The sequence below is a fragment of the Dipodomys spectabilis genome, unplaced genomic scaffold (assembly GCF_019054845.1).
Source record: "Dipodomys spectabilis isolate Male_0828 unplaced genomic scaffold, ASM1905484v1 ptg000215l, whole genome shotgun sequence".
NCBI lineage: Eukaryota > Metazoa > Chordata > Mammalia > Rodentia > Heteromyidae > Dipodomys > Dipodomys spectabilis.
In genome coordinates, this window is record NW_024870892.1 from 9,620,124 (window position 1) to 9,647,324 (window position 27,201).

Here is a 27,201-nt window from a genome sequence, read left to right on the forward strand (position 1 = left end):
TGAGAGCAAGCAACGCCCCAGCAGCCTCAGATTTGAGACTCCAGAGGGAAGCTGGGCTCCGGGGGCCAGCTAGTGGTGTCTGGAGAGGAGGAGGAAGTCCTTCTGAGACTCATTCTCATCCCTTCCTGCTGGTTAACAGTGGGCCAGCAGCCTTGTTTGGAAGAACGCTGACTGTGAGAGTTGGTGCCTGCCACTAGCACTGTCACCAGGGACTACGGACAGTCGTCCTGCTTGTTGGCTTGGGTTGGGGTGTGACAGGGCTGTGGGTGTGACAGGAATTTGGGGTCTCTCCTTTCGCACTGCTCTCTAGGATCCATAGTCCGGGCCAGCTCCTCATCCCAACAGGACTGGGTGGGGAGAGACTGGCACTGCCGAGAGCCTTCCACTGGATCTCAAAATCACTTCCCTTTTCCCAGAAGGACATCCATTGGACCTCAGGGATGAAATGCTCTCTTCAGATCCGTGTGTCAATCAGCTTCTTCCCAGAGCTAGAATCCTGGAGGAAAGAGGTCGTCGGCTCTTTCTGCAGGAATTTCCTCTTGGCTGAAGTGGAACACAGCTCCAAGAACCAACACAGAGACCTCTGAGGTTCACACTGGTTGAGTGCCTAAGGCCCTCAAGATCTGGCTCTCAAGAGACCCCAGGTCCTGTCCGTCTCCTCTGACAGGTCCCAGATCCCTGCTTTGACTCCAGGCTCCAGCTGGGGGCTGGGTACAGGAGGCAGTTCAGCCTCGATGTCCAAGCTTTATGCATCATCAATGAGCAGGACAGGCCGGTGTGGTAGCTCATACCTGTACTCCTAGTTACACAGGAGGCTGACAGTTTGAAGCCAGCCTAGGCAGAAAAACCTATGAAACTCATTTCCAATTAATCACCAGAAAACCAGATGTGGAGCAGTGGCTCAAAGTGGTAGAGCACTAGCCTTGAGCCAAAGAGCTCAGGACAGCGTCCAGGCCCTGAGTTCAAGCCCTGCCAAAAAGTTAAACTAAAAAATGCCTGACAAAACGTTAGAGAGAGAGAGAGAGCACAGGACATGGAAAAGAACACAGCCAGCAGTATAGCAGCCATCTGCATGAATAAATCCCAGAAGCTGACCATCTCCCTATAGGGTGGGCCTGGGTGCCCTGGCCCCTCTGGGGCTTTGATATGGGGACTCACAACTTCCTTCCCTTCCACCATAGCTGGGCCCCGTTGCCATGGCTCCACTTATCCCCAGGGCCCAAGTGGGCTGGTGGTCGGCTCCTTCTCCAGGATGGCAGTAGGGTCCCTGACCAAGGGGATAAGGGGTCAGCTCGCTTCCAGTGTCCACACTAAGCCTCCCCTCTCTGTTGACTGCATCACCTGCCTGTTCCCCCCGTCTTTCCCCCAAGAGATGCAGAAGGCCTGGGCCCGTGATCAGACAGCCCTCTCCCCACTTCGGCAACCTCTAGGGTGTCTGACTCCTCGGCTCCCTGTGAGGCTGTGTGGGCAGGGCCGCCTTCCTGTCCCTCTCAGCCACACCCCTCACCCTGCACTCCCCAAGCTGAGAATACAAACAAACCCAGCCAGGCAGTCATTAACAAATTACCGAGCGCCGTAATTGCAGGCTTGGCGCGGCACAGCAGATGCCAAGGCCCCAGCTGGCAGGCGCCGCCTGCGCCCTCTGCCAGCCCGCTCCCCACGGGGGGGGGGGGGTGCCGTCACCTCTCTTCGGGCTGCCCCGAGGCTGTGACCGCCTCCCGGGGTGCAGGGGGGGCAGGCCCCGGAAGGCTGTGCCTGGGGCCCGCAGCCGGCTTCCCGCGGAGCCCACAGGGTCTTGCGCTAAGGGGAGGCTGATGTGAGCTGGGACGGAGGCTCCGAGGGCCCCTGCGCGGCCTCCTCAGAGCCTCTGTGGCGCAGGCCCATCGGGCAGCCCGGACGGGGCCCCAGGGCAAGAATGTTCCAGAAGGCCTGCTTGAGCCGCTATTCCAGGAGGCCGGCCGGGGCCGCGGCGGCCGGGACCTTCTCCGCGGCGGAGTCGCCGGCGGCCGGGGCGGCCGCGGCCATGGGGCTGGGCACGTAGTTGAAGGGGGGGACGCGGGCGGCGCGGCTGGGGGAGCCGTGCCGGCTGGCGGGGAAGCCGCCCGCGCCCTCGGGGGCCGGGGCGGCGGGGGCGCGCGGCTTGGCGGGGCCCGGCGCGGCGGGGGCGCGGGCCGGGGCCGCGGCCGGGGCGCCGGGCGGCGCCTCCAGGCTGGGGGACGTGCTGGAGTTGGTCTTGGGGGCCGCCAGCTCCTCGGTCTGGACCACGGCGTCGCTGGTCTTGCGCTCCTCGGGGGAGGCGCCCCGCAGCGGCAGGGCGGTGGCGGGCAGCGTGCTGCGCAGGATGTGCGGGACGTCCTCGTCGCGGATGCGCCGCCACGTGGTGCCCGGCGGCGGCGGCGGCGGCGGCGGCGGCGCGGACACCCTGGGCAGCGGCCGGGCCTCCCCGTCGCTGCTCCGGCGCGGGCCCGCGGGCGCGGGGCCGCCGTCCCGCCGCCGGGCCACGCTGATGTGCGGCAGCGAGGCGTAGCGCTTGACGGCCTCGGGCGGCGGCGCGGCGGCCGCGCGCACCGGCAGGCGGGACGGGCTCTCGGAGCTGGTGCGCCGGGGCGCCCGCGGGCCCGGCCGGGCCAGGGCCGCCGCCGCCGCCGCCCCGGGGGGCCGCTGGGGAGCCGGGGACTGGCGCGGGGACGCCCGGAGCTCGTCGCAGCGGGAGGAGCAGAGGAAGACGGCGGGGAGCGCGGGCCCCGCGGGCCGGCCGCGGCGCGGCGAGGCGCCCGGGGAGGCCGAGGCCGCGGACTCCACGGAGGACAGCTCGGAGCGGCGGCGGCGCAGCAGGCCTGGCGACTCCTTGATGAAGGTCAGTTGTCGCCGGAAGCCCGAGCGATCGGAGGACTCGCTGCCGCTGGAGCGGGCCGAGGCCATGCGGACCAGGCCCAGGCGACCCCCACGTGTCCCGGGGCTCCCCTCGGGCCCTGCTCGGCCCCTGGGGCTCTGCTCTGGGGCCGACCTGGCCAGTGGCGGTGGACCTCGCCTGGCAGGCCTCTGCATGAACGGGATCCGCACAGGTGACTTCTGTGTCTTGTGCTGCTTGGCCAGGAGAGCCCGAGCCGGTGTCTTGGGCACTGGGGAGGCTCCCGGGCCCGGCAGGGGACCTGCCGATGGGGTGGCCAGGGGGGACTTCCTAGGCAGGGGCTGGGAGGCGGGAGAAGTCTGGGAGGAACTGGAGGATGGGGTCTTGGCCAGGCGGGCAGGGGGGGTTGCACTCCTGGGGGCATGGCGCAGGGCTGCCAACTCTGAGATCTTGCCAGGTCGGTGCAGGCTTCGAGATCGCTGCTGCCCAGGGCTGGGAATCTTGGCTGGAACTTCTGGCTGTGCAGGACCAGAAGCCCCCATCTTTCTCAGTGTGGTGCGGGGCACAGGGACACCTTTGGGCTGGGTCCGGGGACCTGAACTGGGCATGTAGATAACTGTCCGGCCCCGGAGCACGGTAGGCTCTCTGGACGCTGCTTTCTGAGAGCCACGTGGCTTCTCAACAGCTCCGGGTGAGCAGGGACTGTCACTACTTTGGGCTGAGGCTGTGCCCCGTTTCTCTGGCCGCCGGGCACTGCCTCCCTCGGCTCGAGCCCCCAGTGGCCGTCCCTTTCTGTGCTTGGAGGGCTGCAGAGTAGAGACATTGGACAGCCCTGACACCAGAGACAGGATCGAGTCTGACTCCGAAGAGGCCTCCATGGTGGCTGCCGCCGCTGCCTGGTGTAACCAGGTGACAATAGAGTTGGCACCCTCCTGGATAGCTTGCCACTCAACACTGTCCAGGTCAGAAGCTGGATCCAGGCCTGCTACCTCTTCACGGCACTCCCGGGGCATCTCTGCCGCCCTTATGTTCGGCCTGGCAACCTCGGGGCTTGCGACGCCTGGATGCCAGTGTCTGGGGCCGCCGCCTAGGCATGGCTGAGCCAATGCATCTCCGCAGTAGCTCCTCTTCTGCCCGTGGGCTAGGAGAGCTGTCCTGTCCGCCACCTGGGCCTGGATCCTTGGTGACTGCTGGCTCCCGGCCTCCTGGACGGCTTGGTGGCCGTTCGGATGGCTCCGGCTCGCTGAGGGAGCTGGCCGAGGAGGTCAAGGAGTAGCACGGTGGAGTCTCATCCACAATGAGCCTGGGCTGAGCCCTGGTGAGTGACGCCACCGCTGGGGTGGCCTTGGAAGGGACCTGGGCCTCCTTTCTGCCTGTGGTTGGATCTCGCTTCAGGGCCCTGGGAATGGCAGATGCCCGCCGTGGCGGTGGCACTGTGACTGGGGGCTCGTCATCAGAGTCGTAGAAGCAGTACACGGCCTCCTCGGTGGGGGTGGTGAGACACAGCGACTGCAGCGCCCCGTCCCCACGGGTCTTGCCCTGGCGTGAGGCCTCCTTCTCCGAGCGCGCGCGCTCGAGGGACGACTAAGGGGCAGCTCCAGCGCTACCCGGTTCCGCCCAGCCCCCCGGGCCTGCTCTGTGCTCTTGCCAGCACCCCCTGCCTTAGGCCGGTGTCCAGGGGCCTGCCTGGCAGGGGCTGTGCGGCCTGTGGGTTTTTTCCTGTCTGCCAGCCCACTGGGCTGCTCCCGGAGGGGTCCCTGCAGCGTCTCATCACTGAGCGAGGCAGCACTCGAGAAGTTGACAGGTGTGCCCTCGGCTGAGTCACTGCCAGAGTCGTCCTGGGCGGGGGCAGGCACCAGCATGTAGACGGGTACAGGCAGAGCCCGGTGGCCAGGCACCAGTGCCGAGGCCACCTTTCGGAGTTGAGCGGGCACAGCGGCCCCCAAGCATTCACGCAGCAGCTCCAGTTCCTTGTCTGCGGCCTTGCGGGTACGAGAGCCAGTGGCCACAGGCCCTTTGAGGCGGCCCCCAGCCTCCTCCCGACGGCGGTGTCCCGCCCCCCCGCCCCCTGTGCGCTCTGGGCACGCGGGGGGCTGCAGCCGCAGCTCCACATCCTGCTGCACGTACAGCTCGTGCAGGGCCAGCGCACTGAGGCTGGAGGCGCAGGAGAAGTTCTCATCCGGCTTCTCCACAGTGAAGCGCACGCTGCCTGCGTCCAGCTCGCACGGCGGCTGGCAGCGCTCGCGGCAGTCAGCTATGTCCAGGAAACGCTTCACGTAGCTCTCCCACTGCAGGCTGAACTGGCTGGTCTCAGGCTGGCCTGCTGGGGCTGGCGGTGTCTTGCTGCGACTGGGTGGCATGGTCTGCCCAGGACTGTCAGGCAGCTCGCTGGGGCTGACCGTGCCACTGCCCAGCCCGCTGCATGGGTCACTGGGAATGGAGCTGGCAATGGATGGGCTCTCGAAACTGCCCAGCGAGCTTACTGAGCTGCAGCGGCTCAGCACCAGAGGTGTCTCTTGAACACAGTTTTCCGATGAACTGGATGGTGTGGCATCCTCCAGGCCAAAGCCCCGGCTGCAGCCCCGACGGGGTGCGGGGATGGCCACTGGCAGTGAGGTGGAACCAGGACCTCTCCATGCCCCATCTAGTTCCACCTCTCCAGGGCCAGTCTCATCCAGTCCCTCTAGTGAAGAGTCACTGTCATCCAAGTGGCCACCCTCACTGGGGCCAGCTTGGCCAGTGGAGGACAGTGAGGACAGAGAGCTACAGCGGGAGAGGGACAGTGGCCCATCCTGGGCCACCAACTTCTGAAGGACCTTGCTGGCCACAGGCAGCGGGGCAGCCGCCAGCTTCTCGGGTGCCTTGTTCAGACTGTCTGCAGGCATCCAGGCCTGTTTCCGGGCCCCTGAGGAGGCTCCAAGGCCAGCAAGGGGCCGTGTGCCCACAGTGGCAGTGCCATCAAGCAGTGGCACGTGCTGGTAGGTGGGTGACAGCTTGATGGTGCGCACATGGGCATCAGTGACAGCCGCGGTGTCCGGGGCAGGTGGCTCCATCTTGCTGCCAGACAGGTCCAGGTCCAGCCGGCTGGGTCGTGCCTGGCCGCGCAGTGGGTCCTCGCGGTGTTCGGCCAGTGAGGCGAGCGGGCAGGGCCGCATGTGCTCCCTTGGGCAGTACCCATCACTGGTGCTGCCGCTGTTGAGGCTGTCATTGGAGAGGCTGGCATGGGCCGCCTTCAGCCTCAGCAGAGGGTGGGCCCGGCCACTGGACTCCCGTCGCCCACCCTCAGGGCCCCGGCATGGAGAACAGGACTGAGCTCGGCCTTCCCTTGGTGCTTCTTGTCCAGGATCCCCTGAGCTGAGGCTGAAGCTGTCATCCGATGAGGTGTGTAGGGCAGAGATGTCCTCCACCAAACGGTCAATTCGTGCCACCGCCAGTGCCAGCTTGGCTTTGGCCTTGGCTGCCACGGCTGCCTCCCCGCTAGCCTCCTTCTCAGCTTCCAGGCCACCAAGACGGGTGGGTGGGGTACGAGCCAGTGCCTGGCCCTGCAGGAAGTTGCTACCCAGAAACAAAGACAGCACCGCAGGGCTGGCAGGTTCTGCCGTGGCGGCGGCCAGCGATGGTGCATCATCGTCATCGAAGCAGCCCGAGTCCGAGGCATAGTCCTGGGCCAGCCCATCCAGGTGGCGCAGGGGCGGAAGCGGCTTTTTAGAGGTGGCTTCCGGCTCAGGCTCAGGTAGGCCCTGTTTCTCCAGGTGGCCAAGTGCCTGTGCCAAATGTCGGGTGTCCAGCTCAGCCTCTAGTGCTCGCTGCTTCCTCACGTACAGACTGGGCATGCACGTACCTGGGGAGACAGCTGTGGCTGCCGCCTGGTACTTGGCAGGCCGATGGGCCAGCAGGTTGCGCAGGGCAGCTGCACTGCCCATGGCGATCATCTTGTGCTTGGAGTGTACCAGGTTGCGGAGCATGCCCACAGCCCCCAGGTCCCACAGCAGCTCCTGGTCCCGGGGGCTGCGGGCCGAAAGGTTCCACAGGGTGCCGCAGGCGTTGCTCACAATGGTCAGGCTGTGTGAGGTCAGGTGCTGTAGCAGCGTCTGCAGGCAGTTGTGGTCTCGGAGTACCTGCCTGTAGGACACAGAGGGTCAGCTGCCGCCCTCTACTCACCCCACCCCTCCCTGGGAAGCCCTACCAGACCACACCAGGTCTAAAGTAACTAGCTTATAGCAAATAGACAGGTAGACATTGGGAAAGGTATGAGTTTCAAGAAACATGCATCATTTTTAGTATATGTCTATCGCATGTATTGCATGAGATACACTAAAATTGAATTTATTTATTTATTTTTCTGTCGGTTATGGTGCTTGAACTCTGGACCTGGGTGCTGTGGCTCAGCTCTTCAGCTCAAGGCAAGCACTCTACCACTTGAGCCATAACACTACTTTCAGTTTTCGGAGTGGTTTATTGGAGATGAGTCTCTCTCTCTCTCTCTCTCTCTCTCTCTCTCTCTCTCTCTGTCTCTCTCTCTCTCTCTCTCTGTCTCTCTCTCTCTCTCTCTCTCTCTCTGTCTCTCTCTCTCTCTCTCTCTCTCTCTCTCTCTCTCTCTCGGCCTTTGATCTTGGCTTTGAACCATGATCTTCAGATCTTAGCCTAGGGCTGGGAAGGTGGCTCAGTGGTAGAGTGCTTGCCTTGCATGCCTGAGGCCCTGGGTTCGATTCCTCAGCACCAGATAAGCAAAAAGAAAAAAAAGCCAGAAATGGTGCTGTGGCTCAAGTGGTAGAGCGCTAGCCTTGAGCTGAAGAGCTGAGGGACAGCGCCCAAGCCCAGAGTTCAGGCCCCATGACCGGACCCCCCCCCCCCCCAAAAAAAAATAAAACAGATCTTAGCCTAATAGTTAGGATTGTAGGCATGAGGCAGCCACTAGTGCCTGGCCTAAATTTTATTTTATTATTTTTTGTATGTGTGTGTTGGTCATGGGGCCTGACCTCTAGGCCTGGGTGCTGTCCCTCAGTTCTTCAGCTCAAGGCTAGCACTCTACCACTTGAACCACAGTGCCACTTCTGGCTTTTTCTACTTATGTGGTGTTGAGGAATCAAAACTAGGGCCTCATGCATGCAAAGCAAGCACTTTACCACTGAGCCATCTTCCCAGTCCTTTATTTTTTAATAGATAATATTAGCCAGGTACCCATGACTCAAACCTATAATCCTAGCTACTCAGGAGGCTGAGATCTGAGTATGGAGGTTCAAAGCCAGCCTGGGCAGGAAAGTCTAGGAGACTGTTGTTGTTGTTATTGTTTGTTTTGTTTTGTTTGGTAATGGGCTTTTACTCTGGGCCTGGGCACTGTCCCTCAGTTTTTCAGCTCAAGGGTAGCACTCTACTACTTGAGCCACAGCGCCACTTCCAGTTTTTTTTGTTTATGTGGTGCTGAGGAATCGAACCAGGGCCTCATGCATGGGAGGCAAGCACTCTACCACTGAGCCACCTTCCCAGCCCTTTTTTGGGGGGAGGGGGTGGTCATGGGGCTTGAACTCGGCCTGAACACTATCCCTCAGCTCTTCAGCTCAAGGCAAGCACTCTAGCACTTGAGGCACAGCACCATTTCTGGTTTTCTGAGTGGTTTATTGGCTGGGATGGCTTTGAACCACATCCTCAGATCTCATCCTCCTGAGTAGCTAGGATTACAGGCCTGAGCCACCAATGCCAGGCTCAGAAGACTCTTATCTTCAATAGACTACCAAAAAAAGCCAGAAATGAGGATGTGTCTAAAGTGGTAGAGTACTGTCCTTGAGCAAAAGAAGCTCATGCATAGTGCCCAGGCCCTGAGTTCAAGTTCTAAGACTGATACACACACCCAAAAAGAGATAACATTCCTGGACACTGATGGCTCATGCTACCTAAAGACTTATCTCCTAGCAAAAAGCTGGAAGTGGAGCTGTGGCTCAAGTGGTAGAGCATCAACCTTGAAGCTAAGGGATGAGCCCAGACAATAATAATAAATAGTAGTAAACATCTTAGTATATACTGTATTATAAACAGAATTCTAGTAAAAGATTAGTGAAAAATTCCAGGGGAGCAAATGAGGAATCCTATCGAGAGGATGACAGTAAGCAGCCAGGTGGGACCAGAAGTTCCCAGCCCAGCCCAGAATACGTCTGTCCCCCTGCGTTGGCTGTGCAGCCTCGCTGTGTGGGGGCCCAGGCTGACCTGTAGTCTTCACGGGTGGCGATGAGACTGGATACATTGCGCAGGATGCCCCCTCCACTCTCGATGACTGCCAGGGAGTTGCCCTGGCAGCGGTAGGTCAGTGTGCTCACCAGGAAGCCCAGAGCACCGTCTACCTGGCAGATGGCTGCCTTGTTCTCCGTGCTGTGGGCCGACAGGTTCCACAAGGCACTCAGCACGCTCTTCAGGGTGGACTCCTGTACATGGACAGATGGGATGGTGTCACATGGCCTCCACGCCAGCCAGCCCAGCACCCACTGGGAGAGAGGCTCACACAATTTTTCCAATACCAGTAAGAACCATAACATCACTGAGCACTGGTGGTTCACACCTGTAAACCTAGACGGGAGGATTGTAGGTCAAAGCCTGAGACTCTTATTTCCAAGGAATCAGCATAAAGCTGGAGGTGAAGATGTGGCTTAAGTGGTAGAGTGCCAGCCTTGAGCGAGAAAGCTCAAGGGACTGTGTCCAGACTCTGAGTTCAAATCTCAGTACTGACAATAAATAAATAACTAACATAAAATCTATCACAGGGCTAGAGCAATGGCTAAGCCGCTTCCCCTTGATTCCCCTGAAGAAAGAGAATGCACTGCGCAGCTGTGGGGGCTCCTCTGCCCCGCCCCCCATCCCTGCTTGTGCCCACCTTGGAGGCCCTCAGGACACACTGCATCAGGGCTGTCATGCTTCCGACCTCTCTTAGCACCTTCTTGCTGTTCATGTCTGCCCTCCATGATAGATTTCGGAGGATGCTGGATACCACCTGGGCAGGGGGAAGACAGCCATCGTGGACCCAGTGTCTGGCTTCATGGCAACCCCTTCCCCCCCCCCACATCAGCCCCAGAGAGCGGTGGACAAGAGACAACGGAGGAGGATCACCCATGACAGAAGCAGTAGAGGCCCTGATTCCAGTACCTGGTGCAGCTCCTCACTCTCAGAGGCCAGCTGGGCTACCATGGCCTCCATGCAGCCCCGACGAGCACACAGTGCAGCCTGTTGGGAGCCACACAGACAGTCACAAACACAGCAGGTGGCAGGGACCATGGGAGAGTCTCGCCTCCCTCCTTCTAGGCCCAGACCCCCTGAGCCTCCCTGCCAAGAGGGGATGTGACGCTGTTGTTCAGATGAGGCTCATACAGATGTAGACACCCTTCCAGCCCAGGGGACTCCACTCTGTGGCAAAGGCCATCTCCTAGGAGGCAGCAGGGGGCCGCTGAGAGGGCACCAGCCTGGCCAAGGGAGCCCGGCACAGCCCCAGCCCTCTCCAGCCCTCCCTTGGCCTCAGTCCACCTATCTATACATTGGGAATATGCCCGTCTCTGTCTCCACCTCTCATGGCCATGTGCAGGCTGGGATGAGGTTGATGGGCCTCTCTCCCTGGGTACCTTGTTGGCAACATCTCCAAAGGTAAGGTTGGTGAGGGTCATGCCAGCGTAGCGGCGCAGGGCGAGGTTAAGTGGGTCTCGGGTCATCTTGTGCATCTCGTAGTCTACCTGAAGTAGCTCTGCCACGGCCTGCAGCCCACCTGAGGAGACCGGGCAAGGTTGCACACAGCTCAGAACTTCCTGCTGCTCATCTCCCTTATCCCCTCCGCTCCATGCACTCTGGCTCCACCCTCTGGGCCTTAGCATAAGCGATGGCTTTCTTGTCCTGTCTGGCCAGGCTCTGGCTTCCCTGAGAGACTGCAGTTTCCTGGACCACTAGGCAGAGAGCTGTGTCCACAGGACAGGTCTATCTACAGAGCTCAGATCTATTCATGGGCTATCATCATACCCACACTGCACTGGTCAGGCAAAGGACGGTTTTTAATCTTACAAAAGAGTGAATGTGTTGGGCACTAGTGGCTCACAACTGTAATTGTAGATTCCCAAGAGGCTGAGATCTGAGGACCATGGCTCTATGCCAGCCTAGGCAGCAAAGTTTATGAAAATCTCTCCAATTAACTAGCAAAAAGCCAAAAGTAGAGCTGTGGCTCCAGCAGTTGAGTGCCATCCTTGAGCAAAAATGCTAAGTGAGCCTGGTACTGATGGCTCATGCCTATAATCCTAGGTACTCAGGAGGCTGAGATCTGAGGATCACTGTTTGAAGCCAGGTAGGACAGGAAAGTCCATAAGACTCATATCTCCATTGAACCAACAAAAAGCCAGAAGTGGTGCTGTGGTTCAAGTGGCAAAAGCGCTAGCTTTGAGCAAAAGAAGCTCAGGGACAACCAGGTGCCGGTGGCTCATGCCTAGCTACTCAGGAGGCTGAGATCTGAGGATCACAGTTCAAAGCTAGCCCGGGCAGGAAACTCTGTGAGACTCTGATCTCCAAAAAGCACTAGAAAACGGGAAGTGGCGCTGTGGCTCAAGCGGTAGAGCGCTCACCTTGAGCTGAAGAGCACAAGGACAGCGCCCAGGCCCAGAGTTCAAGCCCCAAGACCAACAACAACAACAAAAAAAAAAAAGCAGCTCAGGGACAATGCCTGGGCCCTGAGCTCAAGCCGAGGACTGGCAAAAAAAAAAAAAGGAGTAGGAGAAGCAGAAGCTGCTGTGACCTTTGTACATCACCTTTATAATAACATTAAAAATTAAAATTAAACACTAAGTGAGAGTGGGAGGCCCTGATTTCAAGACGGAATGCCAGCACACACTCAATAATGCATGCGACAAGGGCTTTTTTGTTGTTGGTGGTGATGGTGTTGTGGCTTTTGTTTTTGTTTGTTTTTGGTCATTCTAGGGAGGATAGAGGAGGGAATACAGAAATGGAGGGTGGAAGAGTGAACAAAGACAATCATGGTATTCATTATAACTCTGTGGAAAATGAACAGTACAATTTCTGGACAGAAACAGGAGGGGAAAACTGGGAGAAAGTGAAGGAAGGGGTGATATTATCCCAGAAAGAAATGTAAGCCAGACACTGGTAGCTTACAGTTGTAATCCTAGCTACTCAAGAGGCTGAAATCTAAGGATCATGGTTTAAAGCCAGCCTGGGCAGAAAAGTCTGTGAGCTGGGTGCCAGTGGCTCATGCCTATAATCCTACTCAGGAGGCTGAGATCTGAGGATCGAGGTTCAAAAGCCAGCCAGGGCAGGAAAGTCTGTGAGACTCTTATCTCCAATTAACCACCAGAAAACTAGAAGTGGTGCTGTGGCTCAAGTGATAAGAGTGCTTGCCTTGAGCTGAAGCACATGGATAGCTCCCAGGCCCAGAGTTCAAGCCCCACAACCAAAAAAAAACAGTCTATTAGACTCTTATCTCCAATAAACTCCTAAGAAAAAGCCAGAAGAGGGGCCATAGCTCAAGTAGTAGAGCGCCTGCCTAGCTTGAGCACAAAGAGGCTCAAGGATAGCAGCCAGGCTCTGAGTTCAAGCTCCAGGATGAACCAAAAAAGAAAAAAATCTACTCAATACTAGACTTATGAAACAGTAACCCCTCTGAATATCACCTTTATTTTATATATACATATATTTATATATATATATATATTATATAATATTGTTTTGGGTTTTTTTTGCCAGTCCTGGGGCTTGAACTCAGGGCCTGGGCACTGTCCCTGAGCTGCTTTTGCTCAAGGCTAGCACTCTACCACCTGAGCCACAGCGCCTTTTCCGGCTTTTTCTGTTTATGTGGTACTGAGGAATTGAACCCAGGGCTTCATGCATGCTAGGCAAGTATTCTATCACTAAAACCAGGTTCCCAGCCCCCATAAAATGTTTTTAAAGTAGTGCATGCACATGGTGTGGATGTGAGATGGAGAGAATTTGCAACCTAAGCAAAGTGCTTCCCTGCTTAGCAGAGGTGGCAGAGGCAGGTTTGACCTTTCTCAGGATAGGTGGTCAGTAAAGACCACATATCCAAACTTCTCAAAATGAGGTCCAGGTAAGTAATCCTAGCTCCTTGGGAAGGGGACATCTGGAGGATTGCAGTTCAAGGCTAGCCAAGACAAAAATAAAAAGCTAGATGGGGTAATGAAAGCCTGTCATGCCAGCTTCACAGGAAGACTAAATAGGAAGATCACCTAAGAATAAACAGGAGAAATAAAACTGAGACAAAAAGCTGCTCAAGTGGTAGAGCACCTGCGTAGCAAATACAAGGTCCTGAATTAAAAACCCATAGCTGGGCACCAACAGCTCACGCCTGTAATTCTAGCTACTCAGGAGGCTGAGATCTGAGGATCCCAGTTCAAAGCCAGCCCAGGCAGGAAAGTCTGTGAGACTCTTATCTTCAATTAACCACTCAAAAACTGGAAGTGGAACTATGGTTCAGAGTGCTGGGAAGGTGGCTCAGTGGTAGAGCGCTTGCCTTGCATGCATGAGGCTCTGGGTTCGATTCCTCAGCATCACATAAGCAGAAAAAGGGGCTGGGAAGGTGGCTCAGTGGTAGAGCACTTGCCTTGCATGCCTGAGGCCCTGGGTTCGATTCCTCAGCACCACATAAACAAAAAGAAAAAAGCCGGAAGTGGCGCTGTGGCTCAAGTGGTAGAGTGCTAGCCTTGAGCTGAAGAGCTGAGGGACAGCACCCAGGCCCGGAGTTCAGGCCCCACGACTGGACCCAAAAAAGAATAAAAATAAAAATAAAAAAAGCAGAAAAAGCTTGAAATGACACTGTGGCTCAAGTGGTAGAGCACTAGCCTTGAGCTGAAGAGCTGAGGGAGTGCCCAGGCCTAGAGTTCAGGCCCCACAACCGACCAAAAAAAAAAAGTGCTAGAGCACTAGCCTTGAGCAAAAAAGCTCAGGGACAGTGCCCAAGCCCTGTGTTCAAGCCCCACAATGGACCCCCACCCCCCAAAAAAAAGCTTAGGGACAGCACTCAGACCCTGAGTTCAGACCCTACTGTTAGCATAAAATAAACTTTTACTGCAGTACTACTCTCAGCCTCAGCCTTTTTTCTGCCAGCCTGGCCAATGAGAGACTTAATAAAATGCATCTGTGTCATGTGAGGTAAATAAAGCATAATGGGACTGCAGGTTGACAGGCTTCCCAGCCACTGGCAATCCCTGCTCAGGTTTCCATTCCTTTCTGTGGTTCTTGCAATGCTGGGATGAACATGGGATCAGCATGGGGAAGGTGTGGTAGGCATGTCCTCCAGAACTGAGCCAAACCCCTTGAGCCTCTTGATTTCATGTTTTTTCTTTTTTTTTTTTTTTGATCACATGTTTTTTCTTGTGCTGCTTACCCTCCTTATGATTGTATGCTTGTACACACACACACACACACACACACACACACACACACATTATCCAAATCCACCACCAGCTCTGATTCTGTGTAGTAACTCTTTTGTGTATGTATGTGCCAGGACTGGGGCTTAAATTCAGGGCCTGGGCCCTGTCCCTGAGCTTTTTTGCTCAAGGCTAGCACACTACCACTTGAGCTCCACTTCCAGCTGTTTTTGGTGATTAACTAGAGCTAAGAGTTTCATGGACTTTCGTGTTTGGTCTGGCTTTGAGCTGCAATCCTCAAATCTCAACCTCATGAGTATCTAGGATTACAGGTATGAGCCACCAGTGCCTGGCTTGGATTTGTTTTTTTTAACTTTTGCCCTTGTATTTTGTCCATTCCCCTTTCCTGAGCACTGGAACAAGTCCAGCTGAAAACATGCTCCCTGAGCACAAGCCCCTCATGCTTTAGACTAAATGAGCTGGACAGCATAACAAAGAGCAGCTCATAGAAATAGGGTTCAAATGCTGTAAGACCCCAGGGAAGCACTGTCCTTCTCTAGGACACACACACACAGAGTTTATGCAGCATCTTCCCAAGCAGTTGAAGGGTAAATGTGGTAGGCAGTTAAGAGGCTAGATGAGGAGCCCTGGAAGGCAGGGGCTTGGGAGGATACTTACCTAGCTCATTCATAGCACGCCGGTATTCCTCATCAAAGGACAGTTTCATCACAGCACAGGTGGCCTGGCAAATCTGAGGCTCAATAGGGACAGGGACTGTGGGGAAGGGAACCAGGTCAGAGTCCCACTCCTGGGGAAACATCCCCAGGGAATCCCAAAAGTCCCCACCTCTCCAGCACCAGAGCTTCAGAAAGCGCCTCCTGCTGGGCACTCTTAGAGCAGCAGATTCTGTGCACTTAGTTCTCCACTGCCTTTGCCAGGTAGCAGTGGCTCCCACCTGTAATCTTAGCTACTTGGGAGGCTAAGATCTGAGGATCATGGTGCAAATCTAGCCCAGGCAGGAAAGTCTGTGAGATATCTCCAGTTATCCAGCAAAAAGCTGAAAGCAGAGGTGTGCCTCAAGTGGGAGACTGCTCACTTTGAGTGAAAAAGCTAAGGGGCAGCGACCAGGCCCCAAGTTCAAGCTCTAGTACCGACACCATGAGGTACTAGCGAGGATACCTATGAGGACACCCCACAGAGACAGTGGGAGTCCATGATGTTCCCTTGTCCCATGGTCCACAGGCCCTGTGCACACTTACCACAGCCAGTGCCGCTTCCCTCAGGCCCGCTGTCCCGAGCCTGAAGCCAGTCCCAGCAGGTCTCACAGTAGGCCCGGATCTGCTCCAGCACGTGTAGGACACGCATCTCCTTGCGTGCTAGGCCTTGGTCAGGCTGTGAGAAGACGATGTTGTGCAGGGCTGCGTTGGCACGCATGCGGGCATCCTTCGCTCCTGGAGCCCCTGGTGTCCCCGTGCGACCTCCTGCGCCTGCCTCAGTGCCATGGAGAATCTGAAGCAGCAGCGGAAGGCAGCCTGATCGACGCATAGCCACGCAGCTTTCAGGCGAGCTGGACATGGCCAGTAAGGTACGTGCAGTGTCTTCCTGGTCACGGGTGGCCAACATGGACAGCAGCCAGAAGACCACTTCCACCTGTTGAGACATGGGGCAGGGGCTGGATGGGAGCCTACTCCCTCATCCATCTCAACCAGGATAGCCTATCCCACACACCTGATAACTTCCCCCAAAAGAGGTTAAGATCCTGGGACTGCAGTCCAGAGACATCGCTTGCTCAGACACCCTCTCCCCCCCCCCCCAATTCTAGGACAGCCTAAAGTACCGCTGGAGTTTGGATGAGAAATATTTGGAATACACATAAGCTAGTGAAGCCGGGCGCCGGTGGCTCACGCCTGTAATCCTAGCTACTCAGGAGGCTGAGATCTGAGGATCGCGGTTCAAAGCCAGCCCCAGCAGGAAAGTTCGAGAGACTCTTATCTCCAATAAACCCGCTAGAAAACCAGAAGTGGTGCTGTGGCTCAAGCGGTAGAGCGCTCGCCTTGAGCTGAAGAGCACAAAGTTCAAGCCCCACGACCGACAAAAATAAAAAATAAACTAGGGAAATGCCAAATGTGATGGCCAAGTGCCTACTCTGGTACTACAGCTCCCTCCCACATTCATGGGCTTAAAAGAGATGTGTAGAGTGAACCCCATAAAGGATGACATCCTGCCGAGTGCTGGGGGTTCATATCTGTAATCGTATCTCCTCAAGAGGCTGCAATCTGAAGTTCAAAGCTAGCCCAGGCAGGAAAGCCTTTGATACTCTATCACCAAAGAGCCAGAAGTGGAGCTGTGGCTCAAGAGGTAGAGTGCTAACCTTGAGCAGAACAGCTAAGGGACAGCGCCCAGGCCCTGAGTTCAGGCTCCAGGCAGGCCCAACACACACACACACACACACAAGATGGTACCTGGTCCACCTCAAACAGGTGTCAGCCCATATGCTGGCCACAGCCTCACAGCCAGCCCTATTCCAGGGTAGCCTTCCTGAGCCAGGGATGGATGGAATTGGGGAGGGATGCTGGTCCGCCTCACCCTAACCGCACAGGCAGCTCATCCTCTGGCTGTCCTCCCTCACCTTGCTGTTGCCAGGCTGGGGGGTTCCATCCTCAGGGTGCGTGGGGACTTCTGCCTCTGGGTCCTCCTCCACTGAAACCGGCTTCACTGCCAGCAGGGCCTGCAGGAAGAGCGCAGGCCTGGGGGTTCACTCTGCTTAAACCCCATAGAGAGCACTAAACTGTTGAGGCCAGCTGCTCCCCAGAATGGTATGGGTGGGGCCGCAGACCAATTCCTGTGCCCTGGGTAGTGGCTGGGGCTCCCTTCCCCGACCCCGCGCGCTGCTGGAACCCCATTATCCCACTGGAGCCTTGGCTGAACCCCTGCTGGTACCTGGGGCTCGGTCTGCTGCACCCGGTCCTGCGCCTCAAGCAGCTCTTTGTCAATCTGCTCCAGACGTGAAGCTCGGATCTGCACAGGAGAAAACCGTGGTGGGAGCCGCTCAGGCAGGGCTGACCCTGGCTAGCCCCGCCCTGGCTCCGGCTTCTCCCCGTTATGGACCCGCCCCCTGATCGAACCCCGCCTCCTTTCTAGCTTGACCACGCCTCGGGCTCTTCTGCTTTCTTCGTTGCATGGCCCCGCCCCTGACTCCGCCCCCGAGCAAGACCCCGCCCTCCGAAGCTCCTGCCCCTGGATTTGCTCGCCCACCGGAGACTCCTAGCTTATAGGTTCCCTGGCGGGTGGCCCCGCCCACCCCAGCCCCCACCGGCTCCACACCTGCGCACGTTGTACCATCTCGTCTGAGGTGCCAAAACGCTCTTCCATCAGAGAGCGGATGTGCTGAGCTTCGAACTCCAGCTGCTGCCGGATCAAGTCCATCTGCATCGAGAACTGCTGGGAAGGTGGGACAGGCTGCGGTGAGGGGAGCTGGAACTAAGGTCCACCCCGCCGCCCATTCCTGGTCAGACTGCTCACCGTCTCTACATGGGGCAGCTCATCCAGACGCTTGGACAGGCCTTGCAACTGTGAATAATACCAGAGCTTCTCTTTCTCTTCTTTCTCAATTTCACTCAACAGAAAACACCTGGAAGGGGGGGAGAGGCAAATTAGAGGAGGGGAGGCAAATTGTGGAGGGTGGGGGGGAAGGGAAGGGGACAGAATGGCTGCGCTGGAGCGGGATTAAGCGCTGGGGTTAACTGTGTGTGTTGCAAAAATGAATTGAAAGGAGAGAAAGTAATTCTTTTGTAAATTTGGGTTACTGGAGAAACAAACGTTGTCTGGGCTGCTCATCTCCTTACCACCTCTCTAATGCTTGCAAATCTCCCTCTAGCTTACGCAGGAAGACTACAGGCTCTGGGTGGCCCAGGTGCCCCGTTCAAAACCCTGTAATCCCAGTGCTCATGAAATTTAGGGAGGAAGACTATGAGTTCAGTGCCAATCTGAGCTATATAGTGAGCCTGATTTAAAGAAAAAGAAAGACAAAAAGTCCTCACGGTTTACAATGTGGAAGTCTGAGGCTAGAAGGGCTTTGGGGACTGGGCTAAAATTACATAGTAGAATACAGACTAAGTTCCAGGCTGCTTGGTGAGTTTTGTTGTGGTTTTGTTTTTGGTGCTGGTACTTGGCCTTGAACTCAGAGACTTGCATTCTTGCTTGGCTTTTTTCATTCAAGGCTGGCACTTTACCACTTGAGCCACAATCTCCACTTTTGCCTGGCGAATTAGAGATAAGAGTCTCATTGAGGGCTTCTCTTGTCTGGGTTGGCTTCAAACTCATTCTCAGCTCTCAGCCTCCTGAGCAGCTAGGATTACAGGCATGACTCCTGGGCACCAGGACTCCAGGCTGCTCTTGAATTGCTCCATTTGACCTCACAAAACCCAGGCGAGCTTCACTGAGTCCATGGCTCTTCCTCTTTCTGCTGGCCCTGGGCCCAGATTTCTTGGTCCAAGTCCTTCTTTCTACAAAGGCTGCTTTGAGCCCCTCTGGCTCTAGGCCTGATTCTGAGCCCTGGCATTGTCCACAGCTCTGTCCCTAGCGACGCCTGCCTGTCGGGGGACCCCTGGAGCCTTTCCTCTGCCAGAAATGCCCCTATCCTCTTTGTCCTCCAGGAGCATTGTGGAAAAGGGGCGCCCGCAAAAGCAGAGCTAAGGAGGGTGTGGTTTTGCGGTGGGCGTGGTCACATGCTGGTGGACCTATCGGAGGGCAGAGGGTGCTATGGGCTGAGTTATATGGTGGCCAGACCGGTCTCATTCCCACGCCCTCTCACCTCTCCCGGTCCAGTTCCTCCAGCAGCCGGATGGTAGCCCGACTCAACTCTCCAAAGCTGTCTTTGGAGGGTCCAGAGCCGTGGACTGGACTTTCCTCTGGGGTCCGGGCGACAGGCTCCGGGCCAAGGGCCGGTGGCTGAAACTTGAGGTTGTACAGACTACTGATGTCCATCTGGAGGGCTGGATAAGCGAGAGGGCAAGGTCGAGGAAGGTCAGTGCTCTGCCTGACCCTCAGGCTCCCAGTTCTCTGGGGGCTCGGGGGAGCTGTGGCCCTGTGGACCCCTCACCTTTCAGCTGCTCCAGCACCTCCGTCTGCCCAGAGGACACCAGCACGCGGGCCTCCTGCTCCAGTTTGCCCTGTAGATGCTTTAGCACTTCCTGTAGCAGAGCAGGAAACAAAACCTTGGGTATCTCAGCTTACCTGGGTCCACCTGCATGAGGTTCCCAGGGCTCTGCGCTTATTCCTGGCCCTTTTACCTGTGACGCAGCCCACGTTCTCTCTCCAGCCCCTACCTTCATGCCTGAGGTCTCTGTCTCCAGCTTGGATAGGTGGCTCGAGTTATCACGAAGCTCCTGCCTCAGATGGCTGTTCTCGGCTTTCAGTGCCTCCACCTGCCTCACCAGTTGCTCGTAAGATGCCACTGAGCTCGTCATCTTCAGCTCCTGGAGTGTCTGGGAGAGTTGCAGGGCCAGAGGACTCAATGTAGGGTTTGGAGGGGGTTGGCCAAACCCAAGCACCAGCCCTCCTACCCATTCCAAGCAGAAGTGGCTGACATGGGCCACTCCAGGCAGGGCCCAGGGATGTGGGGACAGACAGTGAGACAGATGGAGTGATAAACATACACAGCAGCAATGAGAGTCAGAGAGACAGTGCTATTGCACGGGCGTCCAGACAGGGAATGCTTAACTGAGTGACAAGTCAGCCCCTCCCTGCCAAGTTCACAGATACCCATCCTGACAGCCAGGCAGAGGGACAGATGTACACCTGAGCAGTTGGCAATTTAAACTAGGAGATGGACTAGCCAACCAAAGGCCACCACACTGAGTCACAGCCAGAATGGGAAACAGACAGGTAGACAGGACCCATCCTCTGGAGCCTGTCCAGAGGCAGATAGCTAGAGAGGCTAGGTGGACAGATCACTAGCTAGCTCAGTTGACAGGCAATAAGAACACTGACAGCCAACAAAGCCAAAGGGAGCCCTAAGTAGGTGACAAGGGAGTCTCTGGCAATCAGACAGCAGGACAGACTGATCTGAGCTCCATGGTCACCCCAAGGATGTGAGCCAAGGACCCTCTGCAGCCTCATTCTCCCTCCATCTAAGTCCAAGGTAGCTACCTTCCCAGCCCAGCACTTTCTGGTCAGCTTTCAGCCAGCCCTTGCCAGTTTTCATGCCTCCTCCATCCGACCCTCCTCCACTCTGCCACTGCCTCCTGCTTCTTTGTGCCTTTTTTTTTTTTTTTTTTGCTTGGGTCCAGTCTCCTTCTGTCCAGCTGGCTAGTGCGTCCTTACTCAGCTTGGCCCTCCTGCCAGAGCCATCCTGATCTCTCCCCCAATGATTTCCCTTCCTTCTTTGTTCCCTTCCATCAGCATGCACTCCCCTCCTTCCGCCTTTGTCTGAGGCTCACCAATAGCATTTCAGTCTTTCTGCCAACTCCTCCTCAGGAACCCCTCCCCTTGCCAGCCTGAACTCCTTCCCCAAATCAGACCTACCTGTCCACGGTGTGGGAAGACTGTCCTTCAACTCCATCCCCCACTGGCCAAGCATATCCATTCCCTTGCTCATTTGTTACCCTTCTCCTCCTATCCCAGAGGCCCCCATCCACCCTGATGTCACCAAGGACACAGCTAGAACTGGAGGAGGGATGGGAGCTCAGTCCTAGGTAGGGAAATAGGGCCAGGCTATCCCTAATTTGTTCATAGGACCTAATGTGTTTGGCTGTGTCCACTGGCTTTTTCCTCATCGGTCCTAAATTTTGGGACCATTAATAGGCTGTTCCCAGGGGGGAGAAAGTGATGTCCAAAGGAGAAGAGACCAAATAAAAGGAAGTGGGCAGGCATGATGGGAACCCACATTTTGTCTCCAGAGCTGCTCAGAAGGGCAAGTAGTGGAGACAAGACAAGATCCACCCCCTCAAGCTCACCCCTGTAATTGTAGCTACATCAGTAGCCTAAAATCTGAGGATCCTGGGTCAAAGCCATCCAGTTAGAAAAGTCTGTGAGACTCTCATCTCCAATTAATCAGCAAAAACATGGAAGTGGAACTGTGGCTCAAGTGGTAGACATCCTTGAGGAAAAAAAAAAGCTATGGCCCTGAGTTCAAGCTCAGAATACACAAAAGAAATACACCCCATCCAGGCACTGGTGGCTCATAACTGTAATTCTAGCTACTCAGGAGGCTGAGATCTGAGAATTGGGGCTCAAAGCCAGTCTGGGTGGGAAAGTTCATGACAATTTTTTTTTGGTCATTAGGCTTGAACTCAAGGTTGTGACACTCTCCCTGAACTCTTTGCTCAGGCTAGTGCTCTACCACTTTGTGCCACAGCACCACTTTTGATTTTCTAGTGGTTAATTGGAGATAAGTCTCAAAGGCTTTTCTGCCTTGGCTGACTTTAAACTGTGATCCTCACATCTCAGCCTCCTGAGTAGTTAGGATTGCCAGCATGAATCACTGGCTTCCAATTTGATTAAACTTTTTCTTTTTTTTGGCCAGTCATGGGGCTTGAACTCAGGACCTGGGTACTATCCTTGAGCTTTTTTTGCTCAAAGCTAGCATTCTATCTTGAGCCACAGTGCCACTTCCGGCTTTTTCTGTTTATGTGGTACTGAGGAATTGAACCCAGGGCTTCATGCATGCTAGGCAAGCACTCTATCACTGAGCCACTTTCCCAACCCCTCATTAAACTTTTATCTCCAATTTACCAAAAAAGCCAGAAGTAGAGCTGTGGCTCAAGTGGTAGAGTGCTAGCCTTGAGCAAAAGAAGCACAGGGACAGCTCCCAGGCCTAGAGTTCAAACACCACACACACACACACACACACACACACACACACACACACACATGCACGCAGGCACAATTACCACACACTTCACCCCAGGTCTCCGCTGGGATCAAGGTTGGGGTCTGGTTCCAGCCACTCCAATGTCTGTGCCCAGCTACAGGGAAACAGATTGGATCAAACCCCACACATATCCCTCCCTCTCCACACACTCAGCCCTCCCAGGCCCTGGACCAAGGATATTATTCCCCTCCCCTCAATTTGGCCCACATAACTCTTCTTACACGGGCCAGGCTGAGGGTCCAACGCCTACACTCTCCTGATATTCCATGGTCACACCTGTATTCTTAACCCCACTGAGCCTGTCATGAGTGCTCCCTCTCATTCCAGCCTGGTGTCCCTGACTTCACACCCACTCCACGAAGGACCTGAATCTATGGCACACCTTTCCCCCAGAGCACTTTTAACCTTTCTCTTCCTAGACTCACTCACGCACAGCCAGAGGGAGCTTTGAAAGTCACAAGACAGTCAGTGCTGGTGGCTCACACCTGTAATCCTAGCTATTCAGGAGGCTGAGATTTAAGGATCGTGATTTAAAGCAGTCCAGGCATGAAGTCCATGAGACTTATCTCCAGTAGCCAGCAAAAAGCTAGACGTGGAGGTGTGGCTCAAGTGGTAGAGCACCAGCCTTGAACAAAAACACTGAGGCATAGCATCCAGGCTCTGAGTTCAAGCCCCAGGAAAAGTATCCACCCCCCACAAAAAAAGTCACAAGTCAGATCTTGTCCCTCTTATGTCTTTCCAGTGTCCCCAGAAGGTCTGACTCTCCCACATAAATAGATTCACCAGGAAATTAGCTGCTCTCTTCCCTCAGGCCTTTTCCCATACCGGTCACCTGCCAAGAGCACTGAATATTATCATTCCACACTTGGTAACTTCCTCCAGGAAGCCCCCTTCCCTGTCCCTTCATCTCCCATGTTGCATCAGGTGGCCTCCTTAGGTCCTCCTTGACAGGTCGAGAAAAGAAAAGAACCAGTATCTGGCAGTGGGCCTGACTGAGCAGGGGAGGCCAGCAAGGTATGGAACATCAGGCCCAAATGGGCCCATCTCTGCCTTTAATTCAAACCCTCCCTTTACAGAGAGGGATACTGATATCCAGAGCAAAGCAGAAATACCACCAGGGCCCACAGCAGCCTGCTGTATAAGACTCGCCCAACCCCATAAGTGGGTGTGTGCACAGGATAGCTGCGGTGACACGAGTTCCCACCTCACTGGGACTCAATTTCCCCTCCAGCTTCTTCCCTGGATAAACGGGTTCGAGAAAGGGATGGAGACCTTAATGCGAAGGGGAAAACGCACCTGCTTCCTTGCAGCTGAGCTGGCTGGGGCGCCCCCGCTGGGGCCTCCTCCCTGCGCTCAGCTCCCAGGGCCCAGCCCGAATCCCGGCCCCCGGCCGCTGGGGGCGCGCTCCAGGGTCTCGGCAGTGTAGGCCGGGGGGACTTCCGAGCGGACAAAGCCAGATCCAGGCCTGGCCAGGCGGCGCTGCCGCTCCCGGCCCTGGACGAGACCACCGTGAGCGGGGGAGGATGCGGGATGCAGGATGCAGAAGCGGCAGCCAATGGAGGTGCGGGAAGAAGGGCTGGTGCCATGGCAACAGCCAATGGCGGGCCCCGGGCGGGGACCGGTGGCGGCGGGGCATCAGGGTCTGGGCTTCAGGTCAGGGACTCTGGGGTGCGAAGGAGGGCGGGGGGAGGGGAGAAAAAAGAGGGGTGGGCGAATCCCTCCCAAAGGAAGGGACCACTGGAGGACTAGGACCCTATGTATTTCCCTCCCATCACAGGGCCAAAGGGCCTCCGAACCTCCCACCTGCATCCACCGATGTTTAGTAAAACACCAAATCTTGGATATTACATCAGAATCTTGGTGGGGGTGGGGGTAGGGGGAGTGTCCCAGGGCAGGGATAGCAGCCAGGCCAGTCAACTCCTTCACGACTCCAGCCCCCAGCTTTGTGTGGATGTGTTAGAGCAGCACACCAGCCTGGCGGGGGTATCCAGGCTGGAACTCCAGGGAGCGAGATGGGGGATGGGCAGGCAGGCTGGAGAAAGCCTGAGGACTCTTCCCCTTTTCTCCCTGTCTCCACACAGCACCAGAGTCTCAGCCTACCATCTTCTGGGATTGTCTCTGCATCTTCCCATCAGTCTGTCTCTCAATCTCTGTCACTCTCAATCTCTACGCCCCTTCTCTCATACTTAATTCCCCCTCACAAAAGGGAAGCCAAAGGAGGGAGGGGCCAAGAGTCCCAGGAGTCTGTTGTCAGCTGTTCCTGATCCTGGATGGGTCCCTGGGGGCCACTTGAGGGTTTAACACCCAGAGCTTAAATTTGCAGCTTCAGCACAATGTCCCCCAGGTTCCAAAAGGGTTCAGAAGATGAAAAGGCAGTGGTCAGCATTAGAACACAAGCATTTGGAACCTGCCTTTGTCTTTCCTTTTGCTGGAAGCCCAAGGAAAATCACAAGCCTCTGGTCCTTCTGGGAAAGCAGAGGAGCTGTGGGAATGACAGCCAGGTTGGGAAGGTCCAAGACCGGGGAGGCACAGTGGCCAAGGGCATCTGAGTATTGATGCTGCTTTCTGTTGGGGTATTACGCCTCTGAGTCCTGTGCTATGACCAGCAATGCCAGGGGCCAGTAGGACTCAATTACAGCTGTTTCCAGGAGCTTTCAGAGTTGGACACAGCTATATTAGCTTGTTGGCTTTGGGGAGGGCATGTAATGGAGTTTGAGGGGCTTCTTGCACAGATGCCCTGAAAAGAGAACATGAGTCTGAGTCCACAGAGGGATCGGGAGGGGGAAAAGGGATTCCAGGTTGAGGACAAGTCAGTTCTGGCTCAGTACATGTGAGTGTCTGGTGAAGCCATGAGGTAGAGGGGCACTGGAACTGGACATTAAGGGACAAGCCATTAAGGATTAATAGCAGGGATGGTTACTTTGGGGGTCTCACAGGGCACTGAGGAGCCCAGGAAAAGGCTGGGATTGGGCAGAGTACAAGCCCAGGGTCCTGGCTTCAGCTCAACCTCTCATTTTCCTGTGTGACCTTGTGCTTGCCTCCCACTCTCTTTTTCTCTCTCTTCCCCCCCCCCCTCTCCCTCTTCCCCCCGCTCTGCCTGTGGCCTGGGTTTCCAATTCAGTTCATGAGGGGCAGGTATTGGTTGGATAATACTTGACTCTGCATTGGAATGAAGTCCTAGCTCTCCTGTTCAATACCAGATGTCACAATCCCTTGCCCCATTCCTCTCAGACAGAAGCTTGGAGGTCCAATGGCCAGTCCCATCCTGGTACACATGGAGGAAAATGGGACTCGAATCTCAGCGCTAGTTGCTGGAGTCATGTTTGTGCCCCACCCAGACATTCAATCAGTGCCTGCCTCACCCTGCTGGGTGTGCCCAGAGCTGGAATGCTGAGGGTCTCCAGGCTGAGGCAGTTATGGAGGCTGGAATCCCAAGGCAAGATGCTCTTGCCTCCAACTTTTAGAATATTTCTGATAACCCCATCTTGATGCTACAGATCCCTGCGCTACCACAACTCAGGCATCACTGCACACCGGAACCCAAGAGCCTCAGGAACCCCCAGTGTCTCCAAGGACTCCAGATCCATTCTCTAGTGGGCAAGAGGACCCTATGCCATTGCACAATCTCTGGGATCTCTCCCTATCCCCTCAGGCTGCTGGGTTGAGAAGTTCTATCACTTGGCTGGAACTCAGTTTGGGACCCCTACTCTCAGCTCCAGGAATAGCAGGGGTCATTAGGTCTCATCATATCCATTTGATACCCTGCTCACTTCCAGACTCTCCTCCAAGCCAGAGACTGAGGTGAAAATGGGACAAACCCTATTAGATGTCAAGTGGTGGGTAGAGGAAGGTTCAGACTCCAGATTATCATACCCAGCATGGTGGTAGCTCTGGACTAAGCTGGGTGACAGGACATGACCCTGATGCGAGGGAAGGGCTGCGAGGAAGGTGGATCCGTCTATCTGCATCCTGACCCCAGACCCAATGGTGGGCCTCAGTTTCCCCTGCGTGAGCAGGCAGAGTCATGGCTATCAGCACCATGGACAGCTCCCCAGTTCCTGGGGCTGGCCCTGAATGGAAGCCTCCATTGCCCCAGCCTATGCTCAAGCTACAGTCGTGTGACCTTGGGTTCCTTGCTGCACTCTGGCCTCAGTTTCTCCTTAAATGAGGACTGTTGTACCACAGGGCTCAGAACAATAACTGGGCAGGCACTGGGAGAGATTGATATTATGCATGTCAGCACTGGCAAACGTGTGGCCCTGGGTCCTAGCTCAGTATCCAGAGAGGGAAACTGAGGACTAGAGGCCCAGGGCGTGGCCAAGCGCCCCACCCTCGGCGGTGCAGAGCTTTCGCTCTCCGCGACCCGGTCGCAGGCCCTCGTGCTCAAGCTCAGCACAATGGGGAGGGAGCCGAGGGTCTCCCTCGGAGGCGGAGGCGCGGCGGCGCACGGGGCCTGAGTCTGCGCACAACTGGGAGAGGGGGGTCGTTGCGGCGCAGGGGAGGGGCTCTTATCCTTGCGCAAACACCCTTCGGTGGTTTCCGTGACAACCGTCTCCAAGGCGACTGCGCAAGACCCCCGGACCTGTCAATCCTCGGTGCTCCCCTCGCCCCGGGGGGCCACAGTCCTCGACGTCCATTCCCCACTCTGATCACGCCCAGGGCAGGCCCCTTGCCCGCGGTTAAGACCCCCGCGCCCTACCTGGTCCCCGAAGAAGGCAGAGTGTAGCAGGCTCAGAAGCCCCAGGAGCCCCATGGAGCCGCGGCCGCCTCGGACAGCGCGCGCCCCGCCCCTCGGCCGCAGGGGTGGGGGTGGGGGCTGGGCGCTTTGCGCCTGCGTAACGGAGGGGCGGGGCGGGGGCCGGTAGGACGGGAGGGCAAGCACTCAGGAATCGGTCTGGAGGTGGGGGGGGCTTGGTTTTGCAGCACCCTAAGAATGAAAGGTGAGAGGACTGACGTGGAGCAGGGGTCTGGTGGGATGGGCGGAGCCCCTACAGAGTGGAGAGGGGCTCACCCCAGGATGGGGGCCCAGAGGGATAGGGCGGGCCCTCGGAGGCGAGGGGAGGTTTAGGAGGGCAGAGGGAGGCGCCACCCTTGTGGTTCTTTGTGCGCATAGATGGTCG

The 27,201-nt window shown here is 56.4% G+C and overlaps 1 protein-coding gene across 1 annotated transcript; it reads right to left on the bottom strand.

Moving 5' to 3' along the window:
• Window positions 1-1,941: 1,941 nt before the first annotated feature.
• Apc2 (APC regulator of WNT signaling pathway 2) lies at window positions 1,942-26,834 on the bottom strand. Its single transcript, XM_042697224.1, is given in 17 exon segments — window positions 1,942-3,894; window positions 3,896-4,420; window positions 4,423-6,973; window positions 9,053-9,267; window positions 9,714-9,830; window positions 9,983-10,060; window positions 10,453-10,592; window positions 14,887-14,982; window positions 15,468-15,858; window positions 16,838-16,936; window positions 17,149-17,226; window positions 17,533-17,649; window positions 17,731-17,839; window positions 19,022-19,202; window positions 19,310-19,400; window positions 19,536-19,694; window positions 26,781-26,834. Coding segments are annotated over 17 exon segments (6,954 nt in total).
• Between the last annotated feature and the right edge of the window lie 367 nt (window positions 26,835-27,201).